General features: G+C 43.6%; 1 protein-coding gene across 2 annotated transcripts in view; it reads right to left on the bottom strand.

Moving 5' to 3' along the window:
* The window catches only part of DOCK3 (dedicator of cytokinesis 3), a 158,888-nt gene that overhangs the window by 42,277 nt on the left and 98,675 nt on the right, over nucleotides 1-17,936 (bottom strand). The window contains exons 16-28 of one of the 2 annotated variants that reach the window (XM_088527203.1): nucleotides 16,462-16,624; nucleotides 15,901-16,007; nucleotides 15,526-15,697; nucleotides 14,610-14,707; nucleotides 13,090-13,173; nucleotides 12,665-12,765; nucleotides 12,020-12,101; nucleotides 7,985-8,155; nucleotides 6,668-6,754; nucleotides 4,723-4,915; nucleotides 2,866-2,993; nucleotides 1,742-1,888; nucleotides 77-175 (exon numbers count right to left, since the gene is read on the bottom strand). In XM_088527203.1, coding sequence (XP_088383329.1) covers nucleotides 77-175; nucleotides 1,742-1,888; nucleotides 2,866-2,993; nucleotides 4,723-4,915; nucleotides 6,668-6,754; nucleotides 7,985-8,155; nucleotides 12,020-12,101; nucleotides 12,665-12,765; nucleotides 13,090-13,173; nucleotides 14,610-14,707; nucleotides 15,526-15,697; nucleotides 15,901-16,007; nucleotides 16,462-16,624 — 1,632 coding nt within the window. The remainder of the gene's footprint in view (nucleotides 1-76; nucleotides 176-1,741; nucleotides 1,889-2,865; nucleotides 2,994-4,722; nucleotides 4,916-6,667; nucleotides 6,755-7,984; nucleotides 8,156-12,019; nucleotides 12,102-12,664; nucleotides 12,766-13,089; nucleotides 13,174-14,609; nucleotides 14,708-15,525; nucleotides 15,698-15,900; nucleotides 16,008-16,461; nucleotides 16,625-17,936) is intronic. The other variant, XM_088527196.1, reaches the window with a different exon arrangement.

Raw genomic sequence — 17,936 nt, 5'->3', positions numbered from 1 at the left:
GGCAATGCAGAAGTGATGCTCCCTCTGCTACCTCCTTTTGGGTGAATCATCGTACAAACAGGATGTTCTGCTCTACCTTCAGCTCATCCTTGCTTTGGAAATTGTCCAGTAAGTGCTGGAAATGTGTGTCTGACATCTGACGGAGCAGCGATAAGAGACAGGACACGTATTCTCCCTGTTGGCCAAACGAGAAATCCTTTAGCTCAGAAAATCTGAAATTCATAAAGAGAAAAATCAACTTGGGGCAAGGTACAGAGGGAAGGGTCTGAAATGGCCCCAATGCCCATGAGAGCAAAGCTGACATGCATAGAGATTAAAAATACTGCTTGTTAACAGTTCTTTAATTATTATAAGTATAGGAATACAACTCTCAGAAGCTCCTCCACTGATGCCATTTTAAGAGGTCAACAAACATTGTCTAAATAAAAGTGATTTAGAATGATGAATACAGATTCTAATCAGCGTCTCTCCAAGCATGCAGTTTGTTAACCACATCCTCCCTTGCTTTAGGCACAACATCCCGTGTCCAACAGAGGTGTGACTGCAGCTTACGCAGACGTACCTGGGGTGATTTAAACTAATTGGCTCCACTACTGCAGACACTACAGTTATGGCAGCAGAGGATGAACACAGGCTTCAAAACAGGTGTCGGGAACCTTGTGTTTTATTAGTGGTGCACAGTGAGTCAGGCGCTGTCGTAGCTGTAATGCTGGCACTATTTCCAGTACAGTACCATGACTGTAGCTTGGATAAGCCCAAGCGACAACTTCATTTTTGCCCTGCAGTGTCAATGCACCCTAATCGGCTACCACAGCACCCCAAAGTGTTTTCCAAGGGTGAGCTCCCCCCTCCAGCCCTCTGGAACTTCCAGAGAAGTTAAGCAATCTGCCCGAGACGGCGAGCAAGGCAGGGGCCAAGAGTCGGGCACGTGGCTTTGGCTGCCAGGCCCCAGCACGACGCTCTGCCTCTGTGGCAACTGGATTTGGAAAGCAAGTCTCTGAGGTCTCAGCCATCTGATAAGAAAGTTGGTCGGGCACAAAAAGGATGTTCTGAACAACAGCTTCGCATCATGCATAGTGCAAAAGCTGAGTCCAGCAAAACCAGACTCAGCTAGACTAGGAAGGGCAGCAAATTCAGGACAGGAAAAGGCTAGAACTATTCTGCTGCTTCTTTTTCAGTGCATGCCAAAGAAAACCCTTTGCCCCCTTTGTACAGACACCAGCATTATAAGACAAGAGGTGGCTTTTCCTTTTTCTCCAACCCAGCTTAACAGTTGAATTGACTTAGGATCAGTTTGTTTCTCTTCCAAAAATCTGCTGTGTTTCCTTTGCACAAAGTAACCGGTGGAAGTGAAGCAGTGTGTTAAGCAGAAGGACTTGTCCACTGCTAATTCTTGCATTTTCAGCCTTAAGGGTGGGAGCCCGATGCTCACCTGGCCATCAGGGATTCCTCTTGAGAGGGGGAACCCCAGGTGGCAACCCAGTTTGCATGTGCTTTAGCTAATAAAAGACAATTTTCGAACACAAGTACAAAGACAATCCAAGGAAACAGCCTGGAAATCCACAATAGTTTCCCAGGCCCCAGTGCTGCACAGAGGAAGGACGGGGCCAGTGCTTTACAAGGCAAAAAAACAAATCCCGGGCAGCCGTGCAGCGCGATGGCAATGAGGTGCAGGTGGTGGTGAGGGACGGAACCAAAGGTTAGAGAAGCAGGAAATAGAAACTGATTGTTAGTTACTAACAGTGATTTCTGCTGTGCACTGCGGGCAACGCTGCCCTCTTACCGCCTCCTGAGACTGCGATTTACTCATGATTGTGAGCAGAGTTTGTAAAAGCACATCCAGGAGGCTCTCCACCATCATCTCAACCTCCTCCACGACATCGCCCTCCTACAGCAAGTGGGGAGCAAAGAGGCAGTTAGCGGCCGCGCGGAGGGACTGCAAAGGGCCAAGCAGATCTGCTGGACCAGCCACGCCACAAACACGCGTTTTGACCAAACTTGCGGAGAGGAACGCAGAGCTCCGCAACGGAGCTTCCGAGAAGCAGGATAAAATTCATCATGGTTACGAGACACTGCTGCGATGCCAACGCACTCAGCCCTTCTTTATCTCCTCCCTTTCTGATACAAACACTCAGGATCACAGCCCAAAGTGTCTGTGCACACTCCAGTGGGATCAAATTGTCTTGAGCAGCCTTTCTTCTACGGCAGCACAATTTCTGCTTGGTATCATGCTACCTTTCTACTCATTCCTTTCACACCAAACTGTATATTGTAATTGGAAATACTCATTGACATCATTTATATTTAGCACTGTGAAATTCCTCTGTGAGAGTCAGTTCGGCACACTCAGCACCCCCGGTTTGTGAGCTTTGCTTTAAACCATCAAGTTAACACTGAAGATCAGAGTATTATGATAGTCAAAGCTGGGTGTTTAACTCAGCAGCAGTTTCTGAAAGTATGTGTAATTTCATTGATTGGATAATTTTAGAGTAATCTCCTAACATGAATCATAAAGTGCTAGTTACTGTCTGTTGCGGAACTACAAGTTCTAGAGCTGAGGAGAGCTTTTGAACTCCAGTGACATCTAAGTTCTGGGCTTGGGTGAAGAAAATTAAACAGTGTCAAACCTGGTAAAGGCGTGTGCTTTCCCCCTTGTCCTAACAGCAAGAACACTGTGTAATCAGAAGGCTCTGAGTCACACACACAAGAGCAGACACTCATTTCAGATGTTCTCCGGCTGATGGGAAATTAGCAGAATTTTGTTTTCAAAAGGATCTTCCAAAAACCCGCATTAACCGATTAAAATCCCTCAGTCTTCAGTTTACTAATTTAGTGGTGGAATTAAAAAGTCAAGCAGAAGATTACCAAAGAGCTGGTCTTGATTATAGAGAAAATACTACTGAGGATCCCAGAGCAGATGAGTAGCTCCTTCTGCTGTCGCAAGTGAAGGTGAATGTGGTGAAGAACCACAGGCAGCAGGATGCGCCGGGACTCTGAAAGAGGGAAAAGGCAGATTCAGAGTTCCTAGCGTGAACTACGTATTGCACAGACCTCGGCTAAGCGTGCGATGCCTTCTGGCTCTTCTGTCACAGCTCATAAAGCTCCTTCACTATTTTTCCCGACTTGGGAAATTTGTTAATTCTTCTCTTTTATCCACCTTACAAAACTTTCACGTTATTACAGCTGGAAGAGTTTCTAACATCGAGGAGGCAGCACCAATGCAGATTTTGCTCCATGTGCTGCTGCTTTTGTGGAAATTGCTCCTAACACCTTCATCACCTACTGCTGGGTGGTGTCTCTGCTTTAGTCTGGGAAGACCCATTCTAGAATAGGCAGCATTTTCAGAAAACAGGGGCCAAAACCAGAAAGGAATAAGCGGCACCGCATCAGCCCACTGCCTGATAGGGCAGAAAGCAAGATGTTGCCAGGCAGGGGGCAAGAAAGCAGAACACACTTCAATTGCACGGCCTAAAGAACACAGGATGGGCAGGCAAAAGATGGCTTCGAACGCTAGATTTATCTTCCTAAAAGCAGACAGAGCTTTTCCCAGCTGACAAGGGAGTTAAGTGCAGCAGGGCGCAGGAGGGGAGCGGGGCAGCCGCAGCTCGGCCGCTGCGTGAGGAGCCAGCGCGCTGCTCATCAGCGATGCCGGGAGCGTCGCGGGCTGCCGCGTCATTGCGGAGGAGGGAAAAGGGTAATGGGAGGCACTGAAGCACCTTGACCCTGTGGGTGAAGCAGCACTCGGCTTTATTAGGAAGGCAGAAGAGGAGAGGATATTAAAAACATGCATCAGTTCTGCTCATCTGTCCGTGACTTGGAAGCTGCGAGGACAAATATCCAAACCATTAGATTTAAATGCAAAGCGCTGTTGGATAGTTGGATAAACCATCCACCCAGGTCACAACCACCTCTGGACAAATCTACTCATTCCCTGCACTCTCTTCCTTGATTTTATGAAATGCAAGTTCAAATTACCAAAAAAAAAAAAAAAAAAAAAAAAAAAAGTGGATGTTTATAAATAATCACACTCCACAGTTGAAGCGTGGTTTTTCTGTTAGGATCATTTTCACCTTGAATTGAGCAGAATAATTTGAATGCACTAGATTAAGATCTTCATTACATGGAAGAGGAGCTCTGTGCTGCTTTACATCTTCTGGTATCTGCACAACCTCTTCCATTCGGACCTTTGGGCACAAAATGAACTCCCAAACCTCTACCCTTCTTTGTTCAATCCCTCCTAAAGAGTTATTAATAAACAGAGCCATGCAGATATTAAAGTCATACTGCAAAGGTTAAATATATTTTTGCCTAACGTGGTGGGTTTCACATGTAATTTTATCTTCGTTTCACTTCTGAGACTATAAGGTTGCCAGAAAGCAGGTTATCTTTATACCCATGCCTTTGAAAACAATAGTAATAAACAGCAGAAGAGCAGTATCAAGTATCAAGTTAGATTGAATAGTTTTAACAGTTGGTTTCGTTTGCGTACACATTTTCTTCAATTTTTGGGAACTAAAATTTATTCACGACATTTATTAACTAGGAAGGCTGGTAACCAAATATCCACAGTGAATGCACGTAACCACGATGGCAGCAAGATCAATAATTCCCAAGATTTTTAGCGTTCAGCAGTCGCTTGTTTACAACAGGGCAGCTGCAAAGGAGGCGTGAAGAGCCGCTGCTCTCCCTTACCAGGCGCTGGGCCTCGGTACGGCTTCTTACCCGAGAAAGAGAAGAGGCGGCTGTCGACCGTGCGCGCGATGGACTGCAGCTTCACCACGTCCATGGACTGCCCGATGTGCACCGTGCTGGGCATGCTGCCCAGGGTGCCCCGCACGAACTCCGCCACCTCCTGCACCGTGAACATCTGCAGCAGCTCGTCGAAGATGGCGGGGAAGGAGTTGAGCAGAGCAGCCTGCGGAGAGCCAACAAAGAAACTGGAGCCTCTGGAGCCCCGACCTCTTGCCTGAAGGCCGGCGAGTGGGGCGAGACAACAGCGAACCTGAATTAAGGGTCTGCAGAAAGCTACCGACTGCCGCGTTATGGCTGCTGGTATTTTGTTAATGCCTAAAGTACACAGTAAAGCAGCAGTGTTGCACAGAAGAAAATAATAAAGAACAAAAATCAAACTCTGTTGCAGTATGAAATCACATGATAAGCTGAACACATAGTTACTATCAAGCTTGAAAAGGCTTTATTTTAAGCCACATCTTATAAAATGATGTTTTAAAGAGAGGAAAGGCTTCAGGTAGAGAAGAACAGAAAACAGTCCATGTTGTCAGTTTATTCTTAAATAAAATGCAAAGTGTGCTTCTGATTAGAGAGTTCAAGACAAATTCTTGTACTAAGCAACTAAATAAGGGAGTTAAAGCTCTTCTCAGAACAGGGAGATCTTCTCAGAAGAGGCTGCCAGACCCTTAACCACAGCAGCTCTGCCACGTGCTATTGCAGCACTTCTAAGACAGGGGTAGATGCAATTGCGTGCGGAAGAGGCATCACATCATGCAAGTCCCAGTGCATGTGGCTCTTGCAACACGGGATATTTCCAGGAAGCTTCTGCTGCCCACCCAGGTCTTTCCATCCTTCAAGATCCATGAAAATTCCACATATCATCCCAGTGCCAGTGCCCACAGGTCTGGTGCCCAACCTAACAACTGCCACTTGCCTCTAATGGACAGGAGACTTTAAAATTCTTCTTTTTCTTCCTTTAGATCCTGCCCAAGATCCTTGTTTCTGAACAGGAAACTGCACTGACTTGGCAAAATAGTTCAAATCTACCAAACCTCGGAGCAGATCTCTGTTTGTCCCTATTATTGCACTCTTCAAACCCTACCTTTCTTCACGGATTTTTTGTTTTCTCACTCCAAACATTTTGGTACTTTTTCCCATGTCAGCTCTTACACTTGGGATGTCTTTCCTAATCCCATATATAATATATGGCTCCCACAAGTTTCCTCAAATTAGCTTTTCCTTCAAAAACCATGACCATTTTATGGCCTCTTAGCAACAGAACACAACCTCTGCTTACAACTAACACGGCAAACACTGTAGAGCCCATTAAGTCAGTCTGAATATAACATTACCTCGTCATTCTTCTTCATTGTCACCTCTCTCAACATCTCGCCTTGTTACAATCAATTTAAATCACACACAAACCCACACAATCTCCTGGGGGCTGTCACCTATTAGTCTCTACCGACAAATAATGCACTTGCAAAATAAACAGAGACGAATTGTTTGAACGAGCTCCCGGAACCCTTGGAAGGCTACGGGAGCTGCATTTCTATCCATCACCCTTACGTTTGACTTTTGACTTTAACAACCTTTGCCTTTGACTATCCTAACATCTCTGAAGCAGTCCCATAGATACTTAATGGTTCTCCAGGTTTCTGGAGCTGGAACACAGTCTCCTTGATTCTCCTGAAATGAGCTGACTTAAGTGAGCCTTGGGCATACCCTTAACACCACATTTCAGCGTGCTGATGCCCTGAGCAGCTCCACTATTTACTGCAATATTCCTCATTTCCTAGGTTAAAGTACCAGACAGTTAAACATTAAATTCCAGCCCAGGAATGTGCAGGAAAAGACGGATTGGGGTAGGAAAAAGAGAGTCACTGGCAACATCCACAACCAAACACTTGTGCAGTGGTGGGGGATTGTTACTTACAGAGTTAAACGTCGGCCTTGAAGCACCGCCACACTTTTGTGGGGCACCAGTCCCGGCGCCGCTCGCCTGCCCTCCGGGCTGAGGCGCCTACGGGGCAATTGGGATCGAGGGGCGACAGAGTGGCACGGGGGAAAACAAAAAGCAAACTTTTCAAAGATTAAACAGATTACTAAATTCTGAAGCAGAGTGAGCAAGCCAGAAAGTAGCAAAAACAAAGCAAAAAAAAATTAATAAAAAATAGAGAGAGAAAAAGAGGAAAAAAGGGAGAACCACCCCATCCTCAGATCTAATTTCTATAACTGCAATCGTCGTCACAAACAAAAATAACTACAGCCCCTGTTCACAAGGGGCCACTTCCCCTCGCTGGCCCTTTGCCTGCAGAAGCGTGCACAGGGATTTCTCCTGTTCCTGCAGCATGTTCTTACACCCACTAATGGGTGATTAAAGCAAAGATTCCAGCGCATGTTCTCAAAATCTTCTGGAGCACCTTACCTGAGAACGGGATCCTATTGCTGACTGCTTCCCTAGCCGCTGGAATAGCTCCGTTTTGCTGTGATGTTTATAGCAACTGCCTCTTTGACAGATTAGCCTAAGAGTATGTCCAAAACACCTGCAAACACCTTAGCATGATTTCAGATTACTAATCATTTTCTTACTGCTAGCATGTTCTAGGTGGGCGTTCATCTGAAATTTTCCAAGGTGAAACATATACACCCAGCATTGGACATTACTACTTAAAATTTAAAAACACCAAAGATTATAATTTAGAACAGTGGTCCTTAAAACAAGGAAGCAAACCCAGCAACATCCCTATGCCCTTCGACTGGTATCTTAAGCCCACGTGAAGCCCCACAGACGTTTCTGATTGTTAGCACATCAGGTCTCTAGAGGTCCCTTCCAGCCTCAGCCATTCACGGATTAAGGTCAACTCCTCTACTGGAATGTTGCTATGACTCTGTGTATTGATTTGAGTTACCGCTTGGGCAGCTACCAAACACTTCTTTGGGCCAATGTCAAGGCTTGCTCATTTACGAACGATGTGATGATAAAGCTGACTTTTAAAAAGAGCAAAAAATTGTATCCTGATGGGACAACTAAGCCAGTTTCTTCCTGAGAATAAACAGTTCAGCTTGTGTGTATCTGAGCTGGTGCAGAGCTACCCGCTAATAATATTAACCTCTCATTTTTCTGTATTAGCAGCTTGATAGGGACAATTCTATTAAGCTGCACTTAATCATCATATGCACACACACTGCTTGTGCAGAGAAGAGCTGCCTCCTGGTTTGCTAAGGAACAGAAGCGCAGAAAATAGCAAACCTGTGTGAAGATGAGAGTCTCAGAGCTCCTGCTGTCCAAGCTGAGCACAAATCTGATGGACTGGAAAAGCTCTTGGATGCTGGAGCGGAACTGTTCCTCCTCCATCCCGCAAGTAGCTCTGGAGTAAAGGATCCGAGATTGGACAATGAACTTGAAAAGATATTCCAAGGCCTTAAGGAGCAGGAGAGGAAGAAGATTAAGACAGAGAGAAAGACAGAAAGAAAAACAAGTAGCTTTATAGAGAACCAGAAAAGCTCCTAGGTGCACAATAGCTAAATTCTTCAGCTTTAGTAAAGAAAAAGAAAAAAACAGGTTTTGTAAGTTATATAATTCAGTTCAGGAGGAGCTACTCATAAGCAAGTATTTCTTCATAACAACTTTGTTCCTGATATGCTCCATCAACAGAAACAGTATGTTTTTAAATTAAATACACAAACTTGAGTCACATAATTTGAGAAAACAAACTTGGGGAAGATTTGCCATGATGACTTAAAGGCTCTGAAGAAACGACCTTCCTTGTTTGCATTTGGGTTTCTCCTTGAATCATGTGAGTTGATTCAAGAAAGAGTAGACAAGAACTGCATGTGAAACCCTCTGGCAGCCCATAGCAGTAGCAAGGAGCAGTCTCACTACAGTACAGGGACATCTCTTTACTTCCAGTTAAGTAAGTTAAGGATTTTTTTTCTTTTAATCCCCAGACAGGAAGGTTGGAGTCCCCCACAGCAGCAGAATAACCTCCACAGAAGGCGGTATTTAACACCGTTACGCAGCGCGCAGTAGCTGCTGAAGTGCTGCCAAGTGGATCACTTCATAGCAGAAAGCAAATCAGCTCTATGGCCCGTCTAGAATCTGAATTTGCAATCTAAACATCTCTAACCAACATTTTGCATCTGGTGTTATTCAGAACTCCAGTCTGCAGGAGACGTTTTAAAGCACCCCTGTTCATTTGGCAGCAGTGTTGGTGAGGAAATACATACTGTCCTACGCAGCATTTGCCATCGTAACCCAAGGTCCTCACAGACGTCGCAACTGCTATGACAGCAGTGTAATATCCCACATGGCACCAAGGCCTCTCCCATTATTTGGTGTGTGCAGCAGCCAATATTAGAACGTGCTTGACATCAGAGTGTTGCAAAGGAGATGCCATTAAGACACATGAAGGGCTGACACGACGTAGGATTTTGACAACACCCTCGTAATTCCACCCAGGAGATGAACATCAGGCTGCAGCACCGAGACATAGTGCCAGGAAACAGAAGCATTTGTAACGCTGCACTGCGCTGGCTGGTACGTGCTCCTTCCCTGCTTCGCCCTTTGGAAGCTGAATTGTGAGGACAGCTTTTGCCCTAGTCATGTATTTTTACATCCATAAACCAATTCTTATTGAACCACCATACGATGTACGGATACGTAATGTCTGACATGAGTTGTAAAACTCTACAGCTTTAAGGACACACACAGAATGTGAAACTCCTCATAAATCCATCTTGGTTTTCGAAATCCCAGTGATATTTAAAGCCTTTTTTTTATGATGGCAGCTTTGGTAATCTGGCCATACGTTATTTATACTTCTCCCAGTGAAGCTTCCTTTCATCACAGAACTTCAATGGCAAATAGCAGTTTGTGTTCCTGGATGGCTTCCAGAGCAAGGTGAAGTGGTTCACACAACTTGGCTCCTTGAGGTGAGCATCTCTGCTGCAGACATCAAATATGGCAAGCCCAGGGCAGGTACAAGCTGATTTATGGTTCTGACACAGACACTCCATCACTAGAGCACGCAACTTGAACGCAAAGATTAGGTTTCACAATAAATCAGGGCCTCTACAAATGAATTCTGTAACTCTGTTTTGAAAGAGAAGGGATATGCTTTCAAAGATGTGCAGTGTCCTCAGCACAGACAACCTAAACAGTTGTCTGGAATGAACTCAGAAGCAGGTAGCCAGAGTGCTGGGTTCTTGAGGCGGCAAAAACACAAACCAAGTCCTGCTAGAGAAAGCAGCAGTTGGACTAACTTTGTGTCTTTACTTGCAGATATGATGTGTACAGGCCCTTAAGGATGCAGAAAAGCACTGCAGTAAAATCTCTGCCTTCTCTCTGGCCATGTGGTGGCCAGCAATAGGACAAGAGGAAACTGCCACAAACTGAAGTACCAGAAGTTCCACAGGAACTTCAGGAAAAATTCTCGATAGTGAGGATGACTGAGCAGTGGACCAGGCTGCCAAAAGAGGCTGTGGAGTCTCCTTCTCTGGAGATCTTCCAAACCCACTTGGATGCAGCCCTGTGCCACGTGCTTTAAGTGACCCTGCGTGTGCAGGGGGTTTGACTAGATGATCTCTAAAAGGTCCCTTCCAACCTTAATGGTCCTATGATATACAAAAACACAGAGATGCAGAAGGGAATCTGGTATCTAAATGAAAACAAGTTCCTCAGAATGTAGCCTGGGTGCAGGTTGGCATGAGAAGGGTCCACGCACAAGTCACTTATGACCAGAAATCTAAAGACTTGCGGTAGCATCACAAGAAAAAGTGAATCTCTGCATCTTCCCAGTGTACTATAAGACAGAGAGGAAGGCAGGCACCTGTACACAGATCACACATGCCAAAATTACCAATTCCTGACAAGCGACCTTCCCTTCTTCTGAGTACCTGTCCATCTGCATGTGGTTCTGTGAATACAGAAGCAGCACATCTGACCTGGCACGTTCATAGCTGCAGCCCAGAATGTTCCCAGCAGAATGAAGATATTCCTCTGAGACACGACGAAAGTCACTTGAGCATTTGTGGGACATGGCCAGACAATATACGCTGGTTTGATTGCAGGACACTCATAGCACATCCAGTGGCCAGACTTGTGGCTAGTACAACAGGTACTATGTATGAACAAGTGAATCAACTTCAGATAAATGTCCTTAAAGAAGAAACACAGATTAGTTTCCTAGTCCAAGAAATTTAAAGATTACTTAGGGAAAGCAGCTTGGGTATGCACAGCTAGTAATCTTATCCAAGGGAAAAGAGGATCAACTCCAAACATCTGAATCTCTTTCACCTTCCTAGCTAAAGTGAACGAAAGTCACCTTTAAAAGGTCGCCTTCATCAAAAAAAATGAATATGCAGACACAGTCACAGAGGCAAGTCCCAAACAAGACATCAACATCAGGTCAAAATCCCAGGGAGGGACTAGAATTTCAGCGAGAAGGTCTTGTTTTCTTGTCCTTCACAGTATCTCACTGCGGCCTGTCAGAAGAACATGAAGAGTCCTTCCTCCAAGTAAGAGGTGTCAGGGCTGCAGGTTCACCAGCTAGCCAATCTCTGCCCACTATAGGCCATGGTTTTCTTTCCATAAAACAAGATACTCGCTTCAAGCTCAAGCAGCCTATTACTACTGCTCTAGCATGCAGGAGTGAAATAAAACATGCAGAGATTCAAGCGTAGGTACCAACCAAGCCTTGAGAGAGCAGATGAGACCTGAAGCAAGTCCAAGGTCCACACGACAAAAAAAGGTGCAAATCCCTCAGACAGACTGACCAAGGGGGAGCTACTGGAGTTACTGCAGCCATGGTCGGGTGTTTTGGAAGACTCTTGGAAAAAGCGAGACTGTTGAAAACCCAAACTGGCAAATGAGATCATTATTTCTGAATGAGGTAGTTAAGAATAAGTTCAGACAGACTGATCTTAAGAGCTGCAGGCAGACATTTGTGCTTGGAAATCCAAGGTGAAGAGAATAATTTTGAAGAATCCCCTGGCTCAGAGGAAAGGCCAAGAACATAATTCTGAATCTCTCCTTAACCACTTTCCGAGTGGATGCCAGTCCATGCAAGACCCACTGAAGTCTTCAATATTGTTCTAACTGGACATAAGATGACACACTTCTTCTATTTTTTTTAACCTGCTAAAAAGTGAATCTCACCCCGGAATTAGAATTTTGGGCAGGAAAAAAATAACAACTTAAAAATTTATCTTTTAGAAGTGTAATAACTTTCAAAAGTTGAAAGTGAGTGCCACACACAACACGCCAGCACTCGTGCCCGGTACGTACTCTCATGGCCTCCTGGATGTGGTCTTGCCGTACGAGCTCCGCCGAGCGGTCCATGTACCACTTCAAACACCGGATCAGTTCCCTGGATAGAGCACACAGTGAGGAAGAGAGAAACCTTCTGCACCATCTTCAAATTAGTCAAGCAACATGTGTTTTGGTTTTAGGGAGAATTCAAAAAGCTGGAGTCTTGTATCACTCCATTTCAATGATCAGCTGGAACAGAGCTAGCTGCTGCATATACATGTATTTAAATTTCAAAACCAGAAAAGATTTATTCTCTTTAATTGACTTGTATCATGAAAAATTCTGAAAGAACATCAAAAAGATCTTGATAAAGAAATACCTTTGATAAGAGCTAGCAGTATCATTTCAAAACCAAATCATATTCTTTTTTTTTTTTTGCTAAGAAATTTCAGATCTCCAAGTGAGCAGATCACAAAGAAAATAAATTCAGAAAAAGTCCAGCTAAAATTCAAAGTCTGCTCACTCCTAGAAACAGGAAAATGCAGCAGCTTTTTTTCTGTGCAGCTTTTAGTTCTGCTTTTGAAATCGCCTCTGCTAACATAACAGTTAAGATTCTGGCGGTCACATCATTTGAAAGCTTGAAAATAGCATATCTTGAAGTGATGGATAAACACAACCTACTTGTAAGCCAGTGCTCCTGCAAAGTGCTTCTGAATATAAGTGTCCATCACAGGTCGAAAATGAAAATACTTGCTGTCACGTAGCAGATTAATGATGAACACCTGCGGGAGAGGGAAAAACGAAGCTCTAGTAAAACAAATTGCACACAGTCACTGGGGTCCTATAAACAAGCTGGGCAGGCTGAGAAACAAGAAGATTCACGAGTTTCTATAAACAGCCGATAGCTCTGTTAGTGGATGTTATTGTTCCCTCTCCCAAGTGACAGCAAATATTGTTCTCCCTACATCTGTTGCTTGTAGTTTATTATAAAAAACATGAGACTGGTTAGAGTGGAGTATTTCATACTTTGTGGAAGTAAAATACTAGTGAAATGGCACTAAAAAATTAAAAATATGATAAAGGAAAGCGATGGCTCAGCAGCTTACCAAAGACTGAAAGACCAGCAGCCCATATTTTTCTGTGTTGTCATCCAAAACCACAAACAATGTGTCGAGAATATCCTGTAAGAACTAAAATGACAAGAATAAACAAAGAGTTTCCAATGCAACTGTATTCCAAAGGTGGCTCATTCTCCCTCCTTGAACCTTGTTATATATCTGAATACCTTCATGAAACATTTTCCAGGGACAAAGCATTTCTGCTTTATCTATATGAGGTGACAGTGTTTTACCTCTGTTTAAGGTAAGAAGAATTTTTCTCTGCAAATAATATTCTTAAAAAAAAAAAGGTCAGAAAGATTGCATCAAAAAATTGCAGCCTATAACATTGTTTGTAAGTATATAACATATATATATTTGTATATATATGTGAAAGGTCAGAACATATTTCTTTTGTCCAAGTTATTCCCTTCCACTTCTCCTACCCCTATGACAAATGGCAGCCAGTCTGGTGAGAGAATTTATGATCTTTCTCCTTGGAATAATCTTTGTTTTTCTCTCTATATATCAGGTGTTTGTATGGCCTTACAAACCAAGTGTACAAAATATGAAATTCATGAAAGATTCAAATACAGGGAGCAGGGGAGTTTCCTCCTGTGCTACTGTTGCAGAAAAATAAACTCATGAAAGTTAAAATTCAAGCTATGGCAGCTTTCACAGGAGCTACAATGAAGTGGCTGTAATCATAAATAACAAACCAAGTGACGGACTTTTTGTTTGATTTATTTTTGTTTGCTGCTATTACATAAATTATCTCCTTTTATCTCCTAAAATTTGTCTGAGGGGTTGCTGTTGTTGGCCCTGCATCTGGAACACGCTGTTTTTGCCAGGACCGCAACTATTCAAATGCATTTTGAGGTTCCTTTGAGATAAGGAAGCCTGGGTCACACACAGGACCAGCATATACAGCAACTGCTACTACAAAATACAATGAAATTATCCACTAAGAGGTAGAATCCTGACACGTTAGACAAGGCAGAGAGCAATTGGTGCACTTGGCAACAGCTTCATTTCCCAAGGCTGGGGCATGAAAATGAGTTGGCAGTATGGGCCGTTGGCCTTACTGAGCAAAAGTCAAGTGTAAAGGCTTCACATTCGTTTTTTGTTCTATGAGGAAGGTCTGCAATACATTTGCAAAATAGAAATATAGAGCAGCTCTACCAGCTGGCTGGAAAAGCCAGTTTTTCTGAGTCAGATCTACTCCCCTCTCTCTAGAAATGACCAACTTCCTGGGCTTCAGAGAAAGTCCTTTAGAAAATACTGTTGACACAGATACAGCTATGTAAGACACCACTAACAACAGCTCTGCCTGCAACAGCGAGCACTGCAGCTCAGTACAAGTGCATCAACAAGTGGAACAACCGGTGCTGAGGACCCGATGCTCACAGCATCTGGGCACTGGGGATTTTTATTGGGCACTTTATTGGGAACATTCAGAAGGGCAATGCAGATCTGCCTTGGCTTGCTAAACATAGTCTGCATCCAAAGACTGTTATTTGATTTAATACCTTAACGATTTCCTCGCCGCTGACATGTCTCAGTCTTCCCAGGATATCCATCACACGATCCGGGTAAGCTTTCCATTTCAGGAGGGCGAGCAAATCCACTATGGAACAGTTGAGGAGAAAGATGTACTAAAGCCACGTTGTCAAGCCGACAACAAGAAGGTAACAGAGATGGGCAGCAACGTAGCCAAAACACTTGAGGTTCAGTATGACAGATACCACACATGAAATAACTCAGGGTTTCAATTTTTGCTGTATACTTGGAACTCCAGCCGTAACTTAGGCCCTGCTCCCAACACCATGAAGTAAAATGAACCACGACACAGGTTAATGAAAAGTCTCTCTAACACTACTGCAGTGCAGGGATTGCTCCCATGACACACGGAGCTAGCGAGTTAAAACACTTCAGAGCAGCTAGAAGTTTGGCACAGGGGGAAAAGCAGCAACCCTGTAGAGATCAGAGATCCATTCCATTGTACAGTTCTGTTTTGTTTCTTGAAAACAAAACAAACAAAGTGGACAACCCACTTATCTCCTCCCGTTCCTTAGGGAGCTGGAAGCAACTAGGTCTGATTTACTTAGTAGCTCTGTAAAAACCTAACAAAATGAACTCGGGATTGTATAAAAGTGCCAATTTTGGATTTCATTTTGTTCTTGGAAATGTAATTAAAATTAACATTGCTTTAACATATTGCTTGCACTTACATAAATGGCTCTGCCATTTGTTAATATCCTTATCTCTTCCAAAAAATTCTGCTTATTGCAGTACAGAATGTTAGTAAAGAAATGATTACATTGCACCAAATCATGAGGAAGGAGCATTTTAGTAAAATAACAGGGAGAGAGCACCGGCCTGCACCACTTAACTCTCTTCCCATTGCCTATTCTCGTGGGCGATGCGGGCGGCCGGGCCGCTTACCGTTCTGGGTCAGCTTGGTAGACGAGAGCTGCGTGGACACGGAGAAGGTCTCCTTGGTGCTGCGCTGGAAGATGAGGCTGGACGGGATGTTGGGGCAGCCGTTGTAGTCCTCCTTGCAGCAAGGCAGCCCCAGGTAGAGTGCGTGGTTGTTGAACGTGCTGTTCTCGTCGCACTGTGGACACAGGGAAGGAAGGGGAACTTGACCTAGCCAGCTCGTTCTTTACGTTTTAAAGCTATTATTAATGCGTTCCTCACATTTTTCTAATGAGGGAAGAGAAAAAGGTAACGTAATGACATTCATTTATCGAAGCTGAAGTAGAGATGTAAGAAGGGTGAAGAGGCTGGGGTCTGAAGAATTACTTGAAGCATCAGTACCTTATAAACATAGAGCTCGTGAATGTCGTCCGACAAGGTGGTGCCGTCATCCCTCATTAGCGGAGTGAACGCAAACCCAAAGAGCTTCTTTTCTCCTTTGTCTTTTGCTGCAGCAAGAGATAGAATTAAGGAATATTTGTATATTTTGCCTGCCCATCCATGCCTCAAGTTTATTCACTAACTTGTCTGCATTTGTAACGAAAAGCCTGGAGCCCACATAAGGAATGAGATTTAATGTACTGTGTCTCATCCTGTGGAAGCAATCAAAGTCTCAGGCTGACCACAGTACAAGATAAAACACATATGCTGTAAAGAAAACAGGAAAAACATGGTGAAGAGCAGCAGGGAGAACACCTGTAAACTGCTTCACCCTACACCAGCTGCTCACAATGTTTTTAGTAATTCTGTGCTGTTTTATAACTGCAGCAACACGCTAATTGCCACTGCAGGATCATTCACACTGCACTTGCACTGCGCTTCCCCTTCCCACTAACAACCCCATGCAAATATTTAAGCCCTTAGCCTTCTACCATTGCCCTTTGGGATGCGTTTTGCACTCACTGGAGCAATGCCTGAACTCGAACCGCAGGTGAGAGCCGCGGAACCGGTCTATGGGGATGGGCAGCTTGATGATTTCCCCCCAGCGAGGGCTGTTATTGTGGTAGAGGACGAAGGAGTGATAGGCGCTCCGGCTCGGCTCACCGGAGCCCAGGCTGATGCAGTCCTGCCGCAAAAGAACACAATTTTAAACCAAAATACATAGCATCACTGTACATGAGTCATTTCATTACCCTGTGGTAACCTTTATATAATTCATATCTTTCTGGAGACACAGAGAGAGTCAGAAGCAGAAACTGAGACGCAATGAAACTGGAAATTTTTGAAGAGACTGTGTTTGGGCCAAAGGATGAGCTACAGGATCCATGCTGCTGAGTGAATTCAACTTGCATTTCATTATTATTTTAGTTTGCCATCAAACACAGGACATATTTAATAAGCAGGAGAGTACTAATAAAAAAAAGTGAGCTGAACACATCGTTGGTCATACTGGACTTCTCTGAAAATACCATTTAATCAGATTTCTGTTTCAGCATCTCAGGCTGAAGGGCAACAATGATACCCCAGCTTTTCAAGTTCTTGAGAGTGTTGGTCTTCAGCACCATAGGCAAGCAGCCTCAGAGCCAAGTGCCATTGCTCCAGCATCCCAAAAAATTCAGATTGAGTTATTTCATCCATGGTAAGCAAAGAATTTTTATTAAATGAAAAATACTGATGTATCTAAAATTTCTACTTCTGGCTACAAAAAGCTCAGAGATATTGCCCAATCTATGTTTTCTCCAATACAGAGATGAAAAACATGAATTCATATCTTTTAGAAAAAGCAAAATGCAAACATGCAACTCATCTCTATAGTCTCAGTTACCACAAGACTAAAATATGCAGGTAAATTAGATGGTGCAGGCAAGTAAGGGAGACCAGAAAAAGGGTCATAATAATAATTTTATCGCGTAAGGTATGCTCTGCAATGAATGAAATATTCTTGCTGCCTGAACAAAAAGAATAAAAGAGAAATGCTTTTTAAAAAAATTTTCAGAATCTTGAAAAATTATTATCATTAAGTTATAATCGAATAAGAACATTTTGAAAAGGAAATACTCATTTTCATTTTACACAGCACAATATTCTAGAAATAATTCTGTCGCATTCAGTAGGACCATACCTGGACAAGATCTATACTCAACAGCAGTGAGGATTTGAGACATAGAATGTTCTCATCACTGAATATGGTTCCACTAAAGTCTCTCCAAAGCTCTAATTCAGATTTGGATTGTGCTGGTCAGGAGGAGTTTAGAGATTTTTATTCCAATGTTGGCTGAAATATGGTTTAAAGCCAAAATCTCTGGCTCAAGCAGCTGAACGGCTAAAATTTCCAGGGCATTTCTATAGATGTAGAGCAGGAATAGACACTTAATAAGATCACCTGTCTCCTACAACGCCAAGGATATGAATGTTAAGCAACCCCAGGCAATTGCTAC

Source organism: Tinamus guttatus, unplaced genomic scaffold, assembly GCF_059628265.1.
Source record: "Tinamus guttatus ecotype Peru unplaced genomic scaffold, ASM5962826v1 Tinamus_guttatus_pri_ptg000026l, whole genome shotgun sequence".
Lineage (NCBI taxonomy): Eukaryota > Metazoa > Chordata > Aves > Tinamiformes > Tinamidae > Tinamus > Tinamus guttatus.
Note: the sequence above shows the minus strand (reverse complement) of the source record. Positions and strands in the feature narration are given on the sequence as shown.